Source organism: Doryrhamphus excisus, linkage group LG8 (genome assembly GCF_037039965.1).
Source record: "Doryrhamphus excisus strain RoL-2023G ecotype Guam linkage group LG8, RoL_Dexc_Guam_v1.1, whole genome shotgun sequence".
Taxonomy (NCBI): domain Eukaryota; kingdom Metazoa; phylum Chordata; class Actinopteri; order Syngnathiformes; family Syngnathidae; genus Doryrhamphus; species Doryrhamphus excisus.
Genome location: NC_136364.1, coordinates 13,178,841 through 13,203,341, shown reverse-complemented (window position 1 = coordinate 13,203,341; position 24,501 = coordinate 13,178,841). Strand labels below are relative to the sequence as shown.

Below are 24,501 nucleotides of genomic sequence, written 5' to 3'. Positions count from 1 at the left end.
GGAGTTTAGGATTTTGAGGGGGGGGTGTAAACGGAAGGAGACGAACGGGAAAGGAAAAGGACTGCGTACACACACGTCATAGAAAAGGGAAATAGAAGAGGGGAAAAAAACAACAAAGATACTCGGCGATGTTTCATTTCCACCCTTGTTTAGTCGCTCTTATCCAGCCTGTCTCCCCCCTCCTCCTCCTCAGCAGCAGCAGCGCCACTTCCTCTCCGGAGCCCTCGGCGAGTGGTCTCCGCCACAAGCCAGCAGACAGCAGCCTCGCCGCCGCCCGGTACCCGGACTGGGCTGTCACACACACGAGGCACCATTTCCCGTCGACAGGCAGCAGCAACACGGGTAGAGAGAGCTCCGCCGTTGATGCTGACTTGCACTGGGGCTTGTCAGAAGACAGAAGCGGTGCCATTGTCCACTGTCTCGGCTCCCGTAGACGGGCTGCCCTCACGCCGAGGCTAGTCCAAGTCCAGCACAGCGAGCTCCCCACTCAGCGTGGGGGGTTGTGTTAGCCACAATCGGGTTTTTATTTAACAAACTGATGGGAACCTTCATTCGATAGCCCCCCCTTTTCCTCTAACCCACCGGGTTAGGGGAAATCGCCGGATTAGCCACAAGGGCGCTGTCCTCGCCGAGGGGGGCTCCGGCCGGATTCCTCCAGCGGGTGCTTCGGTGCCCCTGTCTTTAACGCCTGCCGCGCCTCACCTGTCTGCGGCTGTGGGTAGACCCTAAAAGCGGACGCCGAGACTCTCACCGAAGATGGCAGGCAACCTGAAGAAAGGCGGGGGGCTCATCGGTATGATGAAGGATGCCTTCCAGCCACACCACCACCACCACCTCCATTCGCACCACCAGCCTGGGGCCGTGGACAAAAAGACCGTGGAGAAGTGCTGGAAGCTGATGGACAAGGTTAGTTAGACTGGATGTGTGTGAATGCTAAGCTAACCAAGCTAACTAATAAGCTAGCCAATCGTGTACTGCTGGCGTTGCTAAGCTAATCAGCTGTGGGGTTAGCTTGTGATGGCTAATTGGCTAACTAGGTTTAAAACTGACGTTTGTCATTCTTTTTCATGTCAAAACAAAGGCCTCTTAAGATTACAGCGTCAAATGGTTCCTTTTTAAATGTTTGTAAATTCCCCATGCTGTACTCCTTTTAGCTTTACTGTATGTCTATGTACGAAATAAACTTGTAATAAAAGTGGCGTTTATCTGTGCAGGAAACGGTTAATTGTGTAAACAGCGAATTGTGTAATTACATGGGGTGTCTCTCGGAAAAAAGAAAGGTACTCTTGCATTTTGACCTTCAGTTTCCTGTGAGCTTCTTCACATATTAAGAATGAAAAGGAAGACAAGACACTCTTTTTTTTTTTGTCTCTTCCTCTTTGACTTTTACCACTAGAGTACAAGAAGGAGACTTTATTTTATCAAAAGTTAACTAAAATTACAGTACCTGTCTGGATACAAAAAATAGCAAGCAGAATATCTGTATACTAATAATGAATTATAAAAATAATAATATTGGAGAAGCATCTATATGACAGTACCAGTTGCAGCAGAAGACTTGAATGCATGCCAAATTGCAAACTTGCAATTAGTTTTTGCAGCTAAAAACAGCAGGGCTTGCCTCATTTTGAAGGTCTGACTTGAGTTCTTGCAGGAATAGGTCGAGCACTCTTCATAAAGATCTTTGACAAGTGTTTTTGCAGTAGGGCATTTAAAATGGCAGTGTGTGCCTGTCATGAACTTGATATTTGACAAATTTGTGTATAATGTAAATGCAAGGTGGAAATATCGTATTGAATACTAGTCAAAGATGTTGTAGAACTTCCTGAAACAAAACAGTAGTCCAAAATATATAAAATACTGTCAAATGTCTAAAGGGGTACACCACTGTAAAAAGTTTGGGAACCACTGCTTGGAGAAAATGTGAAATTGTCTCTTAATATGAGCTTAAATACATGAAAGCCTTGTTTTTTTGATGCATTGTTGTTGTTTATTGACTAAAAATCTACGATCAATAAGCTAAAGCAGTTCAGTTCAATTCTTGAATCCACTTTTATGGGTGCAAAATACTAATGAGATATTTAAAGAGCTTTGTTGTCCCCAAGCTTGCTAAAATATCACCCTTTGTTTACGTATTGTTTTCCCCTCTCCCTCTAAACTTTGCTAGATAGATGGCAGTTCTCCAGGAACTAGTCGTATATGTTGTACATGGCAGAAATGAGGAAGCATGTTCTTGCTTGTTAATACCTGAGCTCATTGATGAATGCAACAAGTGTCATCTCCTCGCTGCTCACATGTTAGAAGTCGATTTTGTACAACACTCTTAACAATATTTTTTACAAATGTTTTCACAGTTAAACAGAAGTACGTACTTGCTTGCATGTGCGGTGCAACACAACAAACAGCCTGTCAAGCTAACATTGACATTAAACCCTCCCGAATAGCATCACAGCTATGACATACAGCCTGCTTGAGCTTTTCACATCAGCCAAATAGTGCAAACTATTCACTTTTAGACTAAACATCACAACTTTACCCCCATCTGCCATGATTATTGACATGGGGGGTTGTTCGGGATTTTAAAATTTGGACATGTGAAAGACTGTGGACTGTCGTGGTTTGCTGCGATACAGGTAATATGAATACAAATACGATATATATATCAATGGAAACATAATTTCTTTACAAATTGTTTTTTTTTTGTCATAACATCTGGGCCTTACAGTCTCTTTTGATGCCCTTGGACAAATGTACCGATAATTGACGACCCCTGCTCCAGTCTGTCCCCTTGTTGTCTTTTTTTTTTTTTTAAACGGCGACAACAAAGTGACTCATGCGCATAATTGTTTCAGTCAGCTGGGAAAAACCTTACCGAGGATGAGGCGAGAGCGTGTAGTCGAATGATGTGTCTGGTTGATCAATGACAAATCTTCATACGCTTTGAACGACCGTCAGATGGAAGATTGTTTCTCAGTTGACCAATTGCTGTATTCATGTGTCAATGATTGTTTGTTCAGCTAAATAAGTGAAGGATTATCTGAGTTTTCAACCTTTTTCCCCATTTCACTGTTATGGAAGTTGTACAAGGGCTGGGTCGAAATGCTTGAAACCGCTCCCAAAGCAGTTGTCAATACAAAGAACCACCGCAATAATAAACATACAGTATTGTGAAAGGTACCGCTACAGCACTGTATCACTGATATATTAGCCTGTAGCCATTAGAGATGTAATCAGAGATTTATATCATGTCATCCAATGCAACAAAGACTTAACCTCACCTCAGAGAGCCTTCTCCATTATTTGCAGGTGGTGCGCTTGTGCCAGAACCCCAAACTGGCTCTGAAGAACAGCCCCCCATACATCCTGGATCTACTGCCAGACATGTATCAGCACCTGCGCACAATCCTGTCTCGCTACGAGGGTAAAATGGAGACATTGGGAGAGAATGAGTACTTCCGAGTCTTCATGGAGAACCTGACCAAGAAGACCAAGCAAACCATCAGCCTGTTCAAGGAGGGCAAGGAGCGCATGTATGAGGAGAACTCGCAACCCAGGTGAGCATCAGTGATTGCCTTGAACTTTTTGCTCAAGCGGGTGGATCGGCGGTGTGAAGCCGACTGTTCAACAGTTGAATAGTTGAGACAAGGTTGGCACAGAGAGTGAACACTTGCTCCCAGCACTCTGAGGGCTTTCAGCCTCTATCAAAACAAGACTTGAGAGAGGTTGTGGTTGGAGCGTGTCAGCATCTGTGGTCAGAGGAGTGCTTCATCTGCAGATGCTGTCACTCTGGTTTGTATCTCCCCCAATCGCTGCCATCTACATGCAAACGCTGCCTTCATGTGTGAAGCTTTGTGCCTTTGCTGTTGTGCAAGTGCATTTAATGCAAGATCGCACACAATAAGAAGCCTTATTTTGACTTAGGTGAAAAGGTGCATCGCTGTTTGTCTTTGACTGTGTCTTTTTGAATTTTTAAAGATGCTTTTACTCCCAAAGCAATGTTCTTTGTGATGGTTATGCTGTCACCACCGCCTTCAGGTGCTTCTGTTTTGATCTGAGCGACGGTGACAAAAATGAGCTTCGAACGTTTGTTTTAAAGACAGAATGTCACATTTGGAATCTGTGGACCAGAGGTTAGGCAGATTAGCCAGCTAGCTGGCTAACTGGCACCAGAGGGACAGAGGAAATGAGAGCCAGGCAAAATGTGTAAACAAAGATGGTAGAAAAGTCGATGGAATGCGATTGAAACATGCTGACTCGCATTCCAAGTTGTTGTCAGTAGACGCCACATTTTACAGCGTCTCTTGTCAAGGCCCATACTTGCATTTACTTGGGACGTCTCACCATTTTGTTGCAGTCTGGAGCCCTGACAAAGTTGATGAATGCTAAAGCAGAAGCCGCATACTACAGTGAACAGTAGCCAGGCTTGATTCTCAAAAGACTGCCATTGTACATGGTAAAGGCTGTAACCAATAAATGCAATAGAACCAACCGATGACTTCATTGACGATAGCATGTTATTGTGACCAGCGGCCACACAAGAGTGAAGGACATTGAGCTCCCCTGGAGGCTAGTAAGTTGGATAACCTCTAAGATTTACTGACTGACACTCCTCTCCGCCTTAAAAGGCTAATAAATGGTGTCTTTCCCAAGTATACCGAACTGTGTGTACCATAAGCTAACATTTGCACATGCTGATTCGCAGTTAGGGGCTATAGTCTTTACTTGCCTTTGGAGTCGAGTAGATGGGAGGTGCCTATACATACTTGGGATAGACATTTGGCTATATTTGAGAATAGGGTTGGGCCATAATTTTTATATACCAGTATAAATTCTTCTTATACCAGTACAAATGATAATTTAAAATGGAATAAAGCAGCGCTGATGACCTAGAGCTGAAGTAAACATTTTGAAACGGTGACAAATGCTGGCAGAAGTTGGCAGCACCTCTTCTTACGGAGCATGAATGGAAGCTAGCGGGGTTTGGTTAAGCATGCTAGTGTGGTTGTGTTTGTGCGACTTGGGCTGGATGAGTATATTTTCACCGTGTTGTGTTTTACCGCTAATATATGGAGCGTTTTACAAGACAATAAGCACGTTTATTCTTGTCTCCAGCGCTTGCTGGTTCCAGGTTCTTGCAGACCATTGCATCCCTAGTGTATGTTTAGCACATGGCATAACATCCAGAGTAATGGAGCCCAAAGGAGGTCTGCGTCTTCTTCAGTCCACAAAGCAGTTGAGACTTGATAGCAGCCAAGTACTGCACTCCATTTTGCTTGAAGATGCAATTGATCAATTCCGTACATTGCACATCCACCGTGCGGCCCTTGATCAGTTCCACAGAATCTAAATAAGTCTCAAAGGTTAATCGGCCTAAAGTGTCATATTATACTATTTTTCAGCAACTTCAAACCTTCCCAGCTTTTATTTTAAGATGTGTAGCAAAGCCAGTTTTTTTCTTTAAATAGCAAAATTGTCCTTTGTGGCATGGTGGACATATACTGGGTCGGACTCAGCTAGCTATGGGTGGTTCAGAGGTGGTATCATGTCCATGAGGAAGGAGGTTGTGAAACTTTACAAATTCAAAAGCAACCGTTTGAGCCAAAAAGTGAAGCAAAACTCGCAAAGGGGGATGATTTTTCTCGTGCTCGGTGCTCATAAACAGTCTCAAGAGCGGAGCGGGGCAATTATCTGATCGTGATTGTAATTGCTGATAAGTTTCAGGCCCATGGGCATATGAACTCGACCAGCCAAAGTCGATGTTTTCCTGTTACTTTGTATGTTAATACAATTTTAAAGTAATCACCTCAGTTTTTAGTACAAATGCTTTAAAGGAAAACTGCTTTTTCTTTACATTTTGCCAATCATGCACATTTGTTATGAGATACATGAACACATATTTCATGAACGTCATTAGGACTTACCTATTTTGATGCTAAAGCCCTAACAAAAAACCCGTAAAAAATGCTAACCGTTTTTTAGTTGAAACAGGTAGGTCTCAATGATCTACATTGTTAGCTAGCTCATATTAACTTGTTTGCTCTTGTTGCAATGTACAGAAAAGGGAAAGAAATATATGTTCCTGTTTCACATAAGGATTGTGGATGGTGGGCAAAATAAAAAAAATCCAGTGTCCAGTGTGTCTTAACAGATGAGGTGCATGTATATGTTAATCATTATCCATCTGGCAGACCCTGAGCAGTTCAACACAGTAAAAGGTTGATCAATGTTTCGGCGGTCAAGCCTCCGGATACAGCTTTGACCTCTCAAAGACTTGTCTTTCATCTGGTCCCTGGATGAAGCTTCAATCACATCCTGACCACCATACATTGGTCCAGCTGGTTGCAGGAAGTGGTGGGCTTGCCGGCGCTGTGGGAGGCCCTTCACTGCGCACAGTGAAGGAACTTTAGCCTATGAAAATGTTGAAGAAATATACTCTTACTGACAATTCACATTTGTTCGTCACAGGACGAAACAATTGGGATGTTTGTCTTGACAGTTGTACAGCTGGTCACTTACTGTTTTGATGAAAAATTGCTCATGCTAAAAGTGTGTGATTAAAATGTCTACAGTATGACATTTATTCACTGCGGTTATTGCATTGTATTGGCTGGGTTGGCAATGGCTCTCATCCAGCTTGTGCACAGAAAGAAAATACAGTCAAACCTCAGTTTTCATAAACCCTGATTTGGTTTGATTTGGTTTGGTTTATATTGATGAACCTGCCATGGGGCCAAAGAAAGTAGAGAATGCCAGCAATCGGATGAAGAAGGTCCCACCAAGATGTATGGGAAGTCCACATCTACAATAAGTTGCATTCATTGTTTATAATTATTTTGCGTTGTTTTCTGCTTGAAAATATTTTTGGGGGTGTCTAGAAAATGAATTGGATTAACATGATTTTCTATGGTTAAAATTGAATCCTTCTTTGTAGTTCTCAGTTTTCGTCTGACCTTTTGCAAACAATTAACGTCAAACCAAGGTTCCACTGCACGTGTCGTCGTACTAGAGGTGTAATGGCATTTTGAACGTCTTTGAAGGGGCTCCACACCGTACCCCAGTGAAGAGCCAGCCCTGCTCGCACGTCTGCTCCCTTTTTATTCTTTGTACGCACACAATCTATTTCTGGGCACAAATGGTCACACTGTCCAGCCCTGCTACTACTTTACCTTGCTTTGCTTCACACGAGGTTACACTCTTCTGCATTCTGTGGCTCTGGCTACACCCAGTCTATGGTATGGTCCATCGGTCTGTGGGACCAATGCACAGAGTGAACCTTCTTCCTACCTGTTTGGAGGCCAGAGGCGAGGAAAACTTATTATTCTTATTATGTATATTGTGTGATTATTTATTGTACCTGTCCTAGTGTTTTTTTCTGAACGAGAATCTTTAATCTTGTGTGATGTTGTGACATATATTATACTTTTTGAGGAAACGCAAACTTCCTTATTGCCTGCAGTGCCACATTAATAGTTCCAGTTTGTAGTCCTGTTCCCCATCTCTCCTGTACAGTGCTGGGACCCTGCTTTGGTCTTGCCCGCTTGTCTTTGTCAGTTTATTTCACTCTGAGGGCCAGTTGTTCCCAAACAGAAGACTAAAATGACGGAAGAAGGTTTCAGGCTCAAGGTTTTCCTTGGCAGTATCGCTGGCTAGCCAAAGGCCGGGCTGCACTGTATTTGTTGACCAGTTACTGTCCTGGCTATGGGCAGTTATACTTCCTAATACATACACCCTTGGGCATAACACATTTTGCTTAACTTCTGTTTTCAAAAGGTCACTCTTGGGGACAATGTGTAAGCTTCTCTTATTGTCTCTCATTGCTTAGAACGATCTATTTGTGTAGCCTCGTATGGAACAATATGCAAATAGTCGAGCGCATATCAATGCTGTTTGATCAAGCTGATTAAGGAAGTAAGTTTGCATGGAAATCAGGAATCGCTAGCTTCTGGGCAGATGTTGGCGAAACAATGTGGCTACTCATATTTTAAACAGTAAAACACAGTCATGGGTTGTAATAATGAGGATTAGTGTTGTTGGCCTTGCTTGCCTGCTGAATGTGGCAGTGCTGCACGCTGCAGGAAGGAGCTCTCTCAACTAAAGTGCTATGACAAGACACTTGTTTTTCAATGCAAGGCATTCTTTGGTTTGTATAGAAAACGTTAAAAGGATTGCAGCCAGGGTGTGTTCTCAAGAAGCATTGTTCTGTAAAAAAAATAAAAAAAATCTGCCAACCTCATGGTTGTTTCGCACCTCTGCTGTGTTCACATTTTGATAAGAATCAAACTGAACATGTGAACTGAACATCCTTTTGCCTCAGCTAAGTCTGCACTACTCGGGAAAGAAGAGGGGGGAAAAATGTTAGTATGTGTTTTCATATCAGTGAATCTTTGCGCCATTCTACTTGCTGTGTGATACGACTAGAATGAGAAGGTTGTTGTTGTTGTTGTTGTTGTTGTAATGGTGTGCCAAGCATGTATCATCATAGACGAGGAGACTGAGGATGTTTGTCTTATTGCAACCAGGCATTTCTTTTATTTTATATGAGTCATAAGTCCTAATTAAAATTAACACACACACACACACACACTGCCCTGTAGTGCACGTTCAGCTCTTGCTACTTTTTCACACTGAGGTCCAATATGCAGGCATACTGTGTTTTAACTATTTAAGAGGATTATATATACACTCCTGATCAAAGTTTAGAGACCCATAGAAAAATTGCAATAATTTAAATTTTGCACTGTTTGATCTTAAGGAGGTTCTAAGTAGAGCCTCAAAATGCAAAAAAAACCCATTTATTGCAAACAAGCAATACAGTGAAGTAGGCTGTTCCATCGTCTGAGCAGAAGTTTTAGACTGCAGCCTTTAAAAGCCAAAATCTTGGAAAAAATTTGGACTTTATTATTGTTATTTTTATGACTGTTATTTTCTGTCAGGTATTCGAACTGATATCTTAAAAGGCAAAAAAAGCTTTCTCTCTTTGAATGTGGTGGAATTGTTGAGGTGCATGAGCAAGACCTCTTGCAGCAAGGCCTCAGTCATCAGAAACTTCAAAGATCATGAAAGTTATGGAAGGTTATGGAACTAGAAGTCAAGTGGTAGACCCAAAAAAAACATCACTGGCCCTGAGCCGTAGGATCACATTGGCCGACCATCAAAAACACAGGATCATCCGAGTGCAGTCCAGTAACCATCAGCAGCATCTGAGAGAAGGCTTTTAAAAAGATAAAAAGCCTTCAAAAGCCTTGTCGATTTCAGCGCCACAAAATTGCCCATTTGGAATTTGAAAAGAGAACCAAACATGAGACATGGAAAGGTGGAAGCAATATTTATTCTCTGATAAGGAAAAAACAGAACCTCGATGCTGATGGCTTCCAGCATTACTGGCATGACAAGGAAATCCCACCTGAGATGTTCTCCGGTCTGCAAAGGTGGAGGGGGCGCCACGATGATCTGGGCTGCTTTTTCCTTCAATAGCACAATAGAGCTTCATTTTGTGCAGGGGCGTCAAACAGAAATCCAAATGAGAAAATTTGTGGATGGATGACAAGGGAAGTTGACAACAATGGAAATAAGTTCCAAACAGTGGATGCGCTCCGTGAAGCCATCTTCACCACCTGGGGCAACATTCCCACTCGCATCCTAGAAACACTGGCATCAAGCATTCCCAAAACATTTGAGACGATGAAGAAGAATATAGCTGTTTAGCTATATTTATAATCTTTTCATCAGCTTATGAACAGTTTATTTATTTTTATGCTTGTTTGCAATAAAGTGCTTACTCAAAAATGTAATTGAGGTGCTTGTCTATGGAGTTATGTGGTTGAATCAATGGTTAAGAGCACCGTGTGTGTGTTTTGTGTGCTATCACGGCTGTTTCCTGATGGAGATATGGAGCAATGCCATTTCCGGAGGAGTTGAATTTGTAGAGTGATGATGGGAGATAATTGGGGCACATTTCAAACACAAACATACACTGTCTTGTGTTGTTTTGTTTACTGTCGAAGGCAGATATCAACATTGTAACAAGATTTGTTGGGTAGCAATATTGTTTGTCATTTCCTACTTTTTCCACATAATAACCGTAAGAAAAATTCCACATAATAACCGTAAGAAAAATCTCAGTTCAAAAGACGAACACATTCTTTCTCATACATGAGCACATGCACGGTCACAATGCATGGTCATGTTTAATCAGTGTGATCGTCCCTCCCCCAGTTATTTACTGATGACAGCTGCAATGTTCAAGTACAGAAATAAACATATTCAACAAAAATAATCCACAAAGTACAAGCACAGGCTTTCTCCATGTTGTTAAAATATGACCCAACATTGCTTGAAATAAGCTACACACGTAATGGTCAAGTAAAGTATAGCGGGGTTCAGCCAGGATGTAGCTAGGTCTAAATATTTGTTGAGCAAATCCACCAAAATAGAATGAAGAGGTGACTCTGGGTCTCAATAAATAGAACTTTGTGTTTGAGCTCACTTCACTCATCTTAAATGGCTTTAAATGTTATGTAAACAAGATCTTCAAGCCTTCTTACAAGACTCTGGCTTCATTCTTCAATCTGAATTTCCCTTTAGCAGCAAAGATAATACAGCTGCACGCTGACATTTGGGCTACTTGTGAATCCACACACACGGCCATTCTGTAAGGGCTGACCCTTGCTGCTGTGCTGCGCTATACTAGCGATGTGTGCTGTCTGGCTGACGAGCCGCACTACTTTATCACAGCCAGCAGGAAACAGGAAGGGAGCAGCCAGCTGCTGGGTCAGAGGTTGGACTATAGTACTAGAGTGGATGGAAGGGGACAACAAGCTAGTGTTTAGGGGCAAAAAGAGCTTTTGCTCTTTGCTGTGGTTGTCGACAGTGGGAGATAAACCATGGCAATCAAATCTGACTGTGTTGTGAGACATGTTGGCACAGTAACTTTGATAACAATAACAGTTGAAGTGGATAAAAAAAACAATGACTACACGGACCCCTGGGGGAGATGCAATTTATTTGTTTTATGTTGAACTTTTATAGGGATGCTTCTGTCAAGAGTCAGGTTAGCCCCTGCCACATTTTCATTTTAAGCCACAACATCAAGGCAGGGCTCTTAGGTCTTTACCCTTGGAGCTGCGGTTTGTCACTGGCTAAATATTACATAAAATACACCACCACCACCACAAGCTTGCATGTGTTACCAGTTTATCTACAGTAAATGAGTTAAACTGTATAAAGATGGGCACATATTGTAGTTTGGAATTAATACGATTACGGTACTCACAGTTTATTCACGCCTACAGTCATCCTTCATTCATTGTGGTTAATTGGTTCCAAACCTTACCGTGATTCATGAATTTCCACAAAGTAGGATTCATGGAATAGTTTTGTAGTTACAGCAAAGAAAACCTCTTTAGACTTGGACAGACGTTATAGATCTACAAGGAAATGGCTTGGTTACATTAGCTTAACTGCAAAAGAAAAGAAAAAAAAGACACACTTGTAAATAAAATGCAATCCAAAATGTATAAAATAATAATAAAAAGAATATAAAACAATATTTGCATTTATTTATTTGCATTATTACCGTCTAAATACAGTTTTTACTATTATTCACGTATAATTGGTATGAAATAACAGCATTATAGTCACCTATACACTCATAATACATAATATAGTAAGCATGGTAGGGTAATTCATAGGTACCTCATAGGTTAGCATTGCTATAAAATATAACCCATGGGTTAGCATTGCAATAAGACATAATACTCACAGGTTAGCATTGCTATAAGACATAATAACTCACAGGTTAGCATTGCAATAGGACATAACTCACAGGTTAGCATTGCTATAAGACATAATAACTCACAGGTTAGCATTGCAATAGGACATAACTCACAGGTTAGCATTGCTATAAGACATAATAACTCACAGGTTAGCATTGCAATAGGGCATAACTCACAGGTTAGCATTGCTATAAGACATAATAACTCACAGGTTAGCATTGCAATAGGACAAAAACATTAGCATTCGGAAAGTTTCTTGCTGTAAAGTCTTGAACATGATTGGGTCTATCACATGGCACTGAAGATCACGTGATCTTTATGATGTTTGTTTGTTTTTTGCTTACATTTGTGGATTTGTGACGACAAACAAAACCCTGTCCAACCTTGCCCACGACGGGCTCGAACGAGCAACCACATGTTATTGATGGGCGCCATGCACAGGAGGTGACATGTCACTTTTAGTCATTAAGTTTCAATAGAACCTACGCGGCAGGGCGATTATTGCGAGTCTCTCAGCCAAGCCACATGAGAAATCTGTACGTGTTTAATTTTTTGCTTGTGCATGTTATTGTGCACATGGTGGCTTGCGAATCTCGTTGCGTTCTCAGAAAGTTTTAAAATATTCAAGTTTCATGGCTGTCGCCCAGATGAGGACCAGTCAGCCGGACAGGATGCTAGATTCTCAAGGGTAAACATGGAAAAAATGAATACCTGCTGAGTCAAATTTCCCGGAGCTATTTGACATTTAAAAAGAATAATTAAATATATAAAGAAAAAAAAACAGAGGCATGGAAACTTGTTGGCGCCAGAGTAAACATACCAGGCAAGTTAATTACTGAATTCATTTGCACAGATATTTATGTGAATTTATCGTCAATATTAGCAAGATCGGATACTAGCAAGAGTACTCGCCTTTCTCCTCTGAACTACTTTGATACCCCAATATTCCCTCCAAATCTGGCTGCCATGGAAGACGTCTAATTCGCTCTGGATTTGAGCGTGTTGCTGCACATTTCTTCAGGTATCTGGCCGTGAATTTTAACCAAGGTGATACCACCAGAGTGCAGATAGGATTGCAGGGTTTTATGGTGTGTTTTTGTGAGGCAGCCGTTCTCACTGGCATAGCAACTTTAATGATAAGCTGCTAATAAACCCCCAAAGCAGATGGCTTGTGACCTCTGTTATGGTTTTAACTGCAAACACATGCCGAAAAATGAATTGGCACGCTGGTGATAGTAAGTACTCTGTGTGTGTTGTGCTTTGAATAGGAGTGTTGTGATGCACTTCTGAACTGATAGCAATGCTGCAGTCTTGAATATAGTCTGATACCTATAGCATAACTAGCATATATACCTTTGCATTCATTCATTTTCTACCGCTTATCCTCACGAGGGTCGCGAGCATGCTGGAGCCTATCCCAGCTGTCTTCGGGCCAGAGGCGGGGTACACCCTGGACTGGTCGCCAGCCAATCACAGGGCACATATAGACAAACAACCATTCACATCACACTCACATTCATACCTATGGACAATTTTGAATCGCCAATTAACCTAGCATGCATGTTTTTGGAATGTGGGAGTACCCGGAGAAAACCCATGCATCCCTAGCTGTTTGGCTGCACGCTAACCACTTGCCCGCCGTGCAGCCCCTTTGTTACTCAATTGTTACAAAATGTTACAAATGTAACAGAAGGCTTGATGAAGTGATAGTACTGTAAGGTATTCCGGGAGATGAAGTGTTACCATACACCTTATTTACGCATGATGAATTTGAATAAAACAGCCTATCTTTCTGGAAGGGTATATAGTTGGATGAAAGAGCAGCGATTGGTGATTTAAAAACTGATGCTTTCTTTCGATTAGATTTTTGTCTTGGAGAGATCCTCCCAGCAAGCATCACTGGTTGGAGTTGTACAGTGATCTTCATCAGCCACCCTTAGGCCATATTCTCCCCTTGCAACACCCGTCTTCCTTGGTAGGGCACAGAGTGTGGTGTGCGGCAGCTGCAATGTGCGGTGTGGCAGCGCCTTTTATTACTGTTGCTGCGGTGCATGTCAATTCCCACTGCCAACAACCACACACAATCTCCTTGTGTTTAGTTGTGGCCTCCTGTGTGACAGAACTTCATTAAAAGTTACAAAAGCAAGCAGCAAAGTTGTTGGTTGTGTAGTCGTACTTTCATCGCAGTGCTTCATATTTCTTAATGTTGTTTTTTTGGCTTTCGCAGGCGCAACCTCACCAAATTGTCGTTGATCTTCAGCCACATGCTGGCCGAGCTGAAGGCCATCTTCCCCAACGGTCTGTTTCAGGGTGACAACTTTCGCATCACCAAGGCCGATGCAGCGGAATTCTGGAGGCGTGCCTTCGGGGACAAGTGAGACTTAAATGTTGTATGCATTGAATATGATATTATTGTACAGGATTCATGACAGGAGACAACCACAGTGTCACCTTTCCTTTTTTTATGACTTACTTACGTGCCATGTGTAGATATTCTACCTTTGCAGTTAGCACCACTTCATCTAATCATAATATGTCAGCAATATGGAAATGATTTTGAAGGGAATTCAGTTATTCAACATAGTCGTAATAACATTGGTACCCCTGTGCTTTGTGCTTCTGGGACCTTTTACAGTGTAATTTCAATTCAAATGTGTACTTGGTGAAAAGGACTCTAGAACCGGGGATGCAGGCGCGCACAGTATGTATGCAGGCCTTCACACTGCTCCTAATGGCCGTTTGACATCCTGTCTTCAAAAGGACCATCGTGCCTTGGAAGGTGTTCCGTCAGTCCCTCCATGAATTTCATCCGATTAGCTCCGGCCTGGAAGCCATGGCCCTCAAGTCTACCATCGACCTCACCTGTAATGACTACATCTCCGTCTTTGAGTTTGACATCTTCACCAGGCTCTTCCAGGTAGTCAACGCAACCCATTTTTCCAAATTGAGTAATACGTCAGCACTCAACATCCGTATTATGTATGATTAACAGCCTAGGATGACATTTACACATGAATCATGCATCTCATTTCTGTAATCACACAGGCACTAATCAAATAACCATTAAAAATGCGGCGTTGCAGTTGATCATTTGTGTAATGCGGGTGTGACTCCGCTGCTTTTCGTGTGTTTTGCATGGAAAAGAAGCCTCGGGAGAAAGGAGGTCAGAAGGCGGATTTATCTTCAAAGCTTACTTAACTTATAAAGTGTGTGCGAGCATTTGCTTGTCTCATATCCGTCATTGAATGTGCGGCGGGCCAATTAAAAAAAAAAAAAAGGCCAGTGTGCTGCGAATGGATGCCGGGCACCACTTTGAGCATCACTGACACATTCTTCTGACACTTCCTCTCACTGACAAAGCCTCTACGTTCTAAAACTCCAAAGGGGAACCAAGTCTGTGTCCTTGACATGCACCGTACTGATGCTGCATCCAGTCCATTCCACGTCTCTCCATGCACATGTTTTGTCTGGATGATTGCTTTATTTGTGCTGTTTAATCATAAGCTGGGCTGACCCTGAGAAAAGGGAACTTGGCTTTTAAAAGAGACATGAGAAATTTGGTCAACTACAGTAAGAGAGATGAGTCATCCAACTTGTTTTGTGCAATAATGAAGAATTAGTGAAAATGTACGCACATGCATATATGTACATATATAATACATGCGTGTGAACATCGAATTGTGGTAGCCTATGAGTGTGTTTTGTGTTTTTTACTCTGGTCATTATGGTTACAGCTTATAGTACTTTTCAGCATTGCAATGTTGACTTATTGGTCACTCTTGTTTCCTGTGTGTGTGTAGCCTTGGTCATCCCTGTTGCGGAACTGGAACAGCTTGGCAGTTACTCACCCAGGCTATATGGCCTTCCTCACTTATGACGAGGTCAAAGCGCGGCTGCAGAAGTTCATTCACAAGCCTGGCAGGTGAGAAATTGTGTTGCGCTGAGGGAATATGTACAGTATACTTTTTTTTAAATGTACTATCAGTATCTGCTGGTATGATTTATTTGTTTCAGACAAGTTACATTAAATTCTTCAATTCCAGACAATTTTCAAAATTCAACCCCTTCAGTAACAGTCCATTTTAAATGATTGGACTCATTTTTCAAGGCACACAGAATATTGTATTCTATGGCTATATAAACACGGAACCTACCAAAAGACTTTCATCAGAAAAAAAAGTTTCTACCTTTTTCCGCTTTTTAGTAATCAGCAGTAGAAGTGGGTAAGTTTCAGGAAAATATAAGTGGGATTGGTCGTTTATATAATGGTATGAATATGTCTTTGGTATTGAATGAGTTACATCATCACGTTTACCCTTGAACAATGCAACATGTCCAAAAAGGAGGAAAAAGAAGCTGAGCTTATTACTGATAATTACTGATAATACATTCACCAAAATTGAGATGAATTTGCAAATGTTTCAATGATAAAATAGTGATGTGCACTGACAAGCAGTCGTTGGTTCCTGTTTGGTTACGCGTACTTGGTGTGAGTATGTGTCTTTGTGTGTGTGAATGAAGGCTCCAGTGCACTGTAGCACTGGTACCTAGCATCAATGGTCCGATTGTACGCTCTGCAACACGATGTCACGGCTTTGGCCTGGCTTGCATAGCGCGACATTCACATTTTAGCATTTTATTGGTCAGAGTCGAGCACAGAGACAACAGATTCTAATGCACTCCTCATAAACACATCAGTTCATATGTTTAAAGACGTCAACAGACTGTCATAGCACATCATGCCAGCGTCTGTTTGCACCCACCCTCCCCAAATATCCTCCTCATTAAATCGGTGTGAAGCTCTCTGCTGCCTCGGTGTGTCATTTTATTTTCTTCATTGGTGTCTCTATAGTTACATCTTCAGACTGAGCTGCACCCGGCTGGGCCAGTGGGCCATCGGCTACGTGACGGCGGATGGAAACATTCTCCAGACCATTCCTCACAATAAACCTCTCTTTCAGGCTCTCATAGATGGCTTCAGGGAAGGATTGTAAGTCCAGAAATCATTTAGCCCGGTGCACTTGTACAACATGCAAAAAAGTCCTATGCAACTACTAGCTATACGATATCAAAATGACGTTAATGCAACACAACAGCAGCTAAGTGGACACGTACTGTTACCAGACTATGCACAAAGACTAATATAAAACCTATTTCCACAATATTCTGTGAAGGGGTGTCACATGGGCCAACACAATTCAGGATTAAGTCCTTTGTCTGCTGTAAACCTGGACTGATAAAGGCTTATCTTATCTTATTATGGGCTTGTTACATGTATGCTGTACATTTGACCTTTTTAATGACTTCAGCTGAAGGAGTTGTCTTCTAAGGAACAGTCTATTTTCAGAGGGGGGAATAAACATTTCCAGTACATACCCAGTACATCTAGATCATCTAGATAGATTTTCAGGTGTATTGGAATGAAAAAAGGCAACAGTTGGAGATGATGATGTATACACCCATACACTTTCTTGGCATGATCACATATAAGCGATCAACTTTGTGCTTTCTGTGTCACCAGCTATTTATTCCCTGATGGTCGGACCCAAAATCCAGACCTGACGGGACTGTGCGAGCCTTCTCCTCAAGACCACATCAAAGTCACACAGGTGAGAGCAGCGGGCACGCATGATGTCAAAAGGCAGCTTTGAGGCTGCACACACAGAGTGGCAATGTTGAAAAGTAATGTTAGGGCAGTTATCTAAATCTAAAGCATGCAGGGTGATGTATGTATTCCTTTTTAATCCGCAGAACCTTGGGGATACTATGGTTTCATAGTGAGTGTAATGTAATAGTTATTGCATGCTTCTATGAAGGCTTCCTTTGTCAGATTTGATGCGTGGCAAATCCCTCTCAGTTCTACAAAACAACAACTACTTTAGGCTCTTCAGGCAACTGATAAAAACTGCTGTTAACTCATGGCTGCCTATTTTCTACCCCCGCAGGAACAATATGAGCTCTACTGTGAGATGGGCTCCACCTTCCAGCTGTGCAAGATCTGTGCAGAGAATGATAAGGATGTGAAGATTGAACCCTGTGGTCATCTCATGTGTACTTACTGCCTCACTGCCTGGCAGGTAAGACGAGGTGGCTTATGTGGATTTTGTCATCAGTAGGGGTGTAACGGTATTCCATAATCACTGTTCAAGACGCATAGTACCTTGTTATTGTAAGGTAACAAGATGCAAAACAGTGTTCCCAAACAGGAGCAATGGAATATGTATAAATGATCATTTTAAGTGAAAAAGGAAGCGTTGATTACCTTGAGTTGATTAACTAAAGATGTTGAAACAACAGCAAAAGTTAGTGGAACTTGCTCTACTCTACTCACCCTTCTGGTGTTCTGGTTCAGGAGTCAGAGGGGCAAGGCACGGGCTGCCCTTTCTGCCGCTGCGAGATTAAAGGTACCGAGCCCATCGTGGTGGATCCCTTTGACCCCAAGGACAACAGCGGAGGCTCCTGCAGAGGCATGTTTGGGGCCGAGGGCGCGCCATCTCCCAGCTATGACGACGACGATGACGACAGACTTGAAGACCCCCACCTCATGATGAGCAAACTGGCTTGCACAAAGGTAAGTTGAATGCGGAATGGGATGCACCTGAAGGTTGAAACACAAGACAGATGAAACACAGCTTTTTAATATTTTACTGCGCGTCAAACTCCCAGCTGCTATGTGAAGTCTTTCATCTCTGTGTGTTTCATCTCCGTCGTCTTGTGTCTGTGCCTCACACTTGTTCATATGTGGCTCCCTTGGCCTGCAACTTGATGAGCCTCTGCGGAGCTGCGTTTTTCACACCGCCAACTTTAATGTGGTCATCTTTCCCTTTGGACCATTTTTTTTTTATTTCAACCATGAATGACTGGACTGTAGCTCATTATATTTGTTTGGGATGAGTCACGGTTGCTCTGAAAAATCAACAGTTAGCCCAAAGTTTCAACACATTAAAAAGCTTGGGCATTAAAATTTCCGCCTCTCCGCCCCCCTGAAGAGAGATGGTTCCCCTTAATGAGATGTTTACCGAGCCCCGACTTGTTATTAAACAACAACTTAGCAGAAACATGACAGACTGGAAGAAGTTTTCTGTCATGTCATCCAGTTTGAGGAAGTGGTAACTGTATTTCAGTCCCTCAGTATTTTGAAATGTGTTTTAAAAGAAAATGTTATACTCAATGCTCCGTGTCTGCATGCCGGGTGCAGGTGGAACGCCCCCCATCGCCCATGTCCATGGCTCCTCAGTCTTCCCTGCCACCCGTGCCGCCCAGGCTAGACTTGCTTCCACACAGACCCCCCAACCCGCCTGGCGCTTCCAGTCCTGGAGTCACAGCTAAGGTCAGTCAAGTGTACTGCTTAGGTGAACCAGTGTACCAGTGTAGGCGCTGTTGATTAAGGCTTGCATAACTCGCATTACAAATAGCCATTCCTTTAGAGAGGGGTGGCATTTGCCCCACTGTAACACTTGTAAATATGGCAGCCAGAGATAGTAAGCATGCAGGAAGTGACTCGTATTACAAAGGTCTGTGCCAACCAATGAATCAGTGAAGTGCAGAGGAAGTGGGCGTATTCTGTTGCTGTGTGACAGTTTTTCGTGCAAACAGGCTGACACCCCCCCCCCCCCCCACTCGACTTGAGCTAAGCTATGGTAACACACGGCTGCTTCATATTTGGCATACAGAACGTCAACAGCTTCTGGCAGATGACGTATAACTACATTGTCCAAAATGTCAGGAGGAAAAGTTTATGTAAAATATCTATGACTACATGGTATTTTGGGGTTGGAGAAACTGAAGTATCTGACTACTCTATTGTAGAGGGATGTCATTTGCCACCCAAGCCGTTTTTTTATGTCAAAACAAGAGGGAAAAAATGGGACAAAGGGCAGTAATTTTACAAGACAAAGACATAATATGAAGAAGTTGAAGTATTAAAGACTACAATTGTAATATTAAAATAAAACAAAGAATAAACTGTTGGTTGTAGGTAAAAGTTATAATACAACAAAGTCAATAAATAAAGACTTAGTTTTAGGGGGAAAATGTACAAAAACAAAGTTGAAAAAATATATTAAAAGCAGAACAAATTTGCAAAAATGGATAAAGTAAGGAGGAAAAAAAATAGGAGAAAAGTAAGGAGAAAAGGTTCCTTCATACTAATTGTATGCTTGTCACCAATAACACAAAGCTGATATGCAGGCAATTTTTGGTTTAAAAAAAGTAAAAAAAAAAAAAAAAAATCTCAGTATTGTTTGCAGGGGCTGGTTTCAAAAGTGTTTCAAGTGGCCCCTGCATCTTTTTGACTTTTTACTATGAGGCCCTCTGGGGAAAAAGTATGGATGCCCCTGCTTGGTGGCCTCATGTACAACAGCTAAGTAAACGTAAATAACTGCCGGGGCCTCCGATGAGCGCTGGCTCAAAAACCATTGGCATTATAACAGCTGTTTGATTGGTTCCAGACCCAACACGCGATCCCGCCAAGTACGATTCAATATTAATACATTAAACATTTTTGTAATTAGAGAATAGAAAACCGGTTTGACTTTCTAAATACGCTTTTACGGGATTGATTTCCGAACCATGATTTAGTAATGGGTGACTGTGCTTTCTTCAGGGACTATTTTGTCAAAAAACTGTTACTGTACAACAACAACTATACATTCATTCATTTTCTACCGCTTATCCTCACGAGGGATGCGGGCGTGCTGGAGCCTATCCCAGCTGTCTTGGGGCGAGAGCCTCCAGCCAATCCCAAGGCACATATAGACAAACAACCATTCCCACCCACATTCATACCTATGGACAATTTGGCATGCGTGCTAATCACTCGGCCCTCGTGAAGCCTATAAAATTACAATGATTACGTATGAATGTGCATTGTGACCTACGTTTTTGGCGTATTAGAGCGATCTGTTGGTGCTCTGCTGTATGTCTAGTTGTATTTACTACTGTTACCAGTGTAGGGTGTTGTATACTCGTGTGAGTTGGAGACTCCAGCTGGACTAAAGAATGTCATCCCAATCTTGGGTTCATGGAGGATGGAGGTCAGGGGCATTGTGTTGTAACAAGGATACAAAAACAATACAGCCGTACTGTGGTTCTGAATGTTACTTGTTTCCATCACGCTCTTATCTTCAGGTAGCATCTCATCACAAAGACAAGCCTCTCCCACTCCCCCCGGCACTGAGGGATCTCCCCCCTCCCCCACCTCCCGACCGCCCTCACATGGCCGCCCCATGCTCAGATGGTCGCATGCAAAGGCGACCCTTACCCTGTACGCCCGGTGAGGCCCCTCGAGATAAACTCCCACCAGCGCCCCCAAACCGGCCTTCTGCTGACTGGAACTCCCGGCCCGTCCCCAAAGCCCCGATCTCTTCCTCCTCCTCTTCCTCCTCTTCTGCTTCATCATCCTCATCTTCATCGTCCAGCCAAGTCTCTGGTGTGGACCTCCGTGTAGGTGTCAGGGAGCTCTCCAACCGACACTCCCTCCCTCTGGCGCTGCCCTCTGCTCTCATGGACACACGCACAGACCCACAGAAGAACAACTCCCTCAGTTTGGACCACCAGCTGGTTAGCACTAAATAAACCACACCCACTCCTTGAACCTGCATTCTAACTGCTTCTGCTCTGTTTTCTTGGTGGTATTTCTTAAGATTCTTCTGCTTCCCTTTCAGAACTTTGTCTCAGTGATTGGTCAGGATTTCGACAACCCCAAAGTCAAGCCATCATCCTCGGCCAATGCTATCTACTCACTGGCAAGCAGGTACTTTTATCCATACAAGCAGCCCCGTGCACCCGTGGTGCGCACTGCTGCCCCGCTGCAAGAAGGTTGAATCTGAATTTAAAATCTCTGGTTTTGATTTGGCTCCCAGACAGTCTTCAGCCCTGAGGCCGCTGGCAGCCGAGGAGGCCCGCGACAGTGAGGAGGAATCGGAGTACATGATCCCATCCTCTCGCCCCGTCCTGCCAGCCATCACAGCTCCATCTCTCGGGACTGGAGAGAGCCCTCCAGTCCCGAGACCCCCTCAGCCTCTCTATACCCTCCAGATGCAGACGCAAGGCGTCACCACGTTCAACCAACGGTAGTCCTTCATGTCCTTCATTGGGTTTTCCCTGTTAACGCTGGTGCTAAAAAAACAGCAGTATCAACCTAGGCGAATAAACCATCTCTCAAACAGTTCCCTGGGCAGTATTAACGTAATCTTACCTTGTATGGAAACATATCTCCATAATAAAATTCAGTTCAAGTCAATCCTCATTTCAATCTGAAGTTGAGTAACTAAAGTACCCCTATAATGCGTTGAATATGATTATTGTTGATAATCATTGCAGACCCGCACCGACTGACCTGGAGGACGGCCTTCAAATGTATGAAGCCATGTACAACATCCAGGCCAGGTCACAACAAGCCAGGGATTCAGGTACTTACACAAATGAATCACGTCGACAACGATCTTACGTCATAATGCGGGATCCTGACTTTTCCTCTTCCAGATTACTCCGAGCTGCCCCCTCAGCCCGTGACCAACGGCCCCCGGGAGACGTCGGTAGAGGACAGGGAAGATGAGGACAACAGCTATGACTACCCCAAAACACGACTGCCAATGCCGCCCGTTCGACGGCCCCTTTCAGAACTGGGAGGGCCATCCTCGTCGACTGCATCCTCCTCGTCAAGCTTGTCATCCGGAGCAGCTTGTAAGTTTCATTTTGGAGCATTCTATTAGAGAATCCAACCTATGAATCCATTCAAGACAGCAAAGCACTGGGGTTGCACTGTCAAAACTTTATTTATCTTTATTCATCACCTTTTACTTAAAAAAACAAAAAAAAGCTTGAAATTGTGTCCCTGGGGTCCTCTGACAGCTCTTTGGTCTTGCCCATGGTGGTGAAGAGGCTTGTGACGTGTCTTTTATCCACACAGCACAACGATGGCCAAACTGCGGCCCGAGTACCATGTGTAGCATTCTATGAAAGAAAACTAAATAGCAGCAAAAATGGTAAAAGCAGCAGTAATTTTACAAAAATAGGTTATATTTTAAAGTTTGGCTATTAGGAGAAAAAAGTTGTCATTTTTCAAGTACCCCACAAACGTGACAGCCATCCTAGCTTCCTTGTGGGACAAAAACAAACTCCGAATGAACCGCATTGCTTGTTTGTTGGAGACTGCGAACCAGAGGCCAGGAGGATGACTATGGCTAGCTAAACAGAAGAAGGTGTGAGCCAGGCGACATATGTAAACAAAGTTGGGAGAAAAGTCGATTAAAACGTGCATGATGCACATGCAGGCTTAGTTTGTGACAAGCTGTTGTCAAGTGACTCCACATTTTCGACTATTTTAAGGGAAAACAGGTGTATATTTATCTGGTCGATGACAAATTTACTTTCCATGTCTCATATTTTAGTCGCAAAATGGGACCCTTTAGTTGTTGTCTGTTACCATGAATCACTCAAAAACATTCTTACAAAGCAAACGGGGGATGAAATACTTATTTCCCGACTGTATATTCCCCCAGGCACGTCAGATCCCATTGAAGCCCCCGAGAGGCCCCCCAAGCCTCTCCCCAGACGAATCAACTCAGAGCGCCGCCACAGCCCCGTCCCGCCCGTCCCCGTCCCACCCGGCTGCGGGGCGATGGGAAGAGGAGACATCAACCCTCAGATCAGCAGCGAGATCGAGCACCTGATGAGTCAGGGCTACTCCTACCAGGACATCCAGAAAGCACTGATGATTGCACAGAACAATATCGAGATGGCCAAGAACATCCTGCGGGAGTTTGTCTCCATTCCCTCCACCGCGCACATTCTCACATAGCGCTCTTTGGGGTCCTCGGCCGGCCCCGCTTGGCTCGGGTCCTGCTTTTCAAAGGTCGGCCTGCAGGGCCCACCTTCTCCTTGGTGCTTGTCCTCCACGCCCAAAGCTCTTTTGGCCAGCCGTCACCTCTCAAACTCAATTTTTTTTTTTTTTTTTAAGGAGCATCTCACAGACCTGAGGACAAGGTTACATTTTGGAAGCCCCTTCCTGAAAACTGTAACCACCACCTCACCAATAAAAGGTGTGTCTATATGAAAGTTTAATATATGGGTAAATGTATATTAATGTATGTAATATATACGGTCTGTAAGTGAAACCATGTCCGCTTGCAGGGTCGCTCTTGGTACACAGACCTGAGGGTTGACGGGATAGACACGTGTGTGTGTGTGTGTGTGTGTGTGTGTGTGTGTGAATGAACAATTAAGGCCAAAATAATTCATAGTCAAATTTTAAGTGATTTAAAAGTGATTTTTTTGTATGGAATGGTTGGAAATGAGACGCAAAAGTGGCAAAAGATGAAGTTGCTTAACTTTTTTACTATTTATTTTTGCATTTTGACAAAAATGTCCATGATACACTCTTCTAATTGTTTATTATACAACCCCCCCCAATAGAATATGAATCAAAACTTTTTTTCACAAGCTGCTGTATTTCACCTGAAGTTGTCACAAAGGCTCCATCTAGTGGTACACGGTTACACCAGGGATTAGATATAGTAAATATATGCATGGATTAATCATGCAAATATAAATTTACTTTAAAAAGCATAAAACTGTTCCTGGAGGCCAAAATACGTTTTTATAGTTTTACACGCAGTAAACAATTACACGTGCATATAAATGATGAATGAAAGGGATAAACATATAAGGTTACTTGTACCTTCACTGACGACGTGCTTCTTGACGTGACTTCCGAAGACGATAT

The 24,501-nt window shown here is 43.0% G+C and overlaps 1 protein-coding gene across 1 annotated transcript; it reads left to right on the top strand.

Moving 5' to 3' along the window:
* Nucleotides 1-23,982, top strand: cbl (Cbl proto-oncogene). The gene is made up of 16 exons (XM_058079843.2): nucleotides 1-906; nucleotides 3,307-3,554; nucleotides 14,002-14,148; nucleotides 14,535-14,691; nucleotides 15,575-15,696; nucleotides 16,627-16,764; nucleotides 17,296-17,383; nucleotides 17,720-17,851; nucleotides 18,127-18,345; nucleotides 18,973-19,104; nucleotides 20,904-21,335; nucleotides 21,440-21,528; nucleotides 21,638-21,847; nucleotides 22,098-22,186; nucleotides 22,260-22,460; nucleotides 23,279-23,982. The coding sequence occupies exons 1-16, from the start codon at nucleotides 757-759 to the stop codon at nucleotides 23,575-23,577; spliced, it is 2,853 nt and encodes a 950-aa protein (XP_057935826.2). The 5' UTR covers nucleotides 1-756; the 3' UTR covers nucleotides 23,578-23,982.
* The last annotated feature ends 519 nt before the right edge of the window (nucleotides 23,983-24,501 follow it).

Bases quoted from the DNA above. Each gene is read 5' to 3' on its own strand.
- cbl (XM_058079843.2), top strand. From the start codon at position 757: ATGGCAGGCAACCTGAAGAAAGGCGGGGGGCTCATCGGTATGATGAAG. The intron at 21,848-22,097 runs GTAGTCCTTCAT...TAATCATTGCAG, and splicing joins GTCACCACGTTCAACCAACG to ACCCGCACCGACTGACCTGG. The intron at 22,187-22,259 runs GTACTTACACAA...TTCCTCTTCCAG, and splicing joins ACAACAAGCCAGGGATTCAG to ATTACTCCGAGCTGCCCCCT.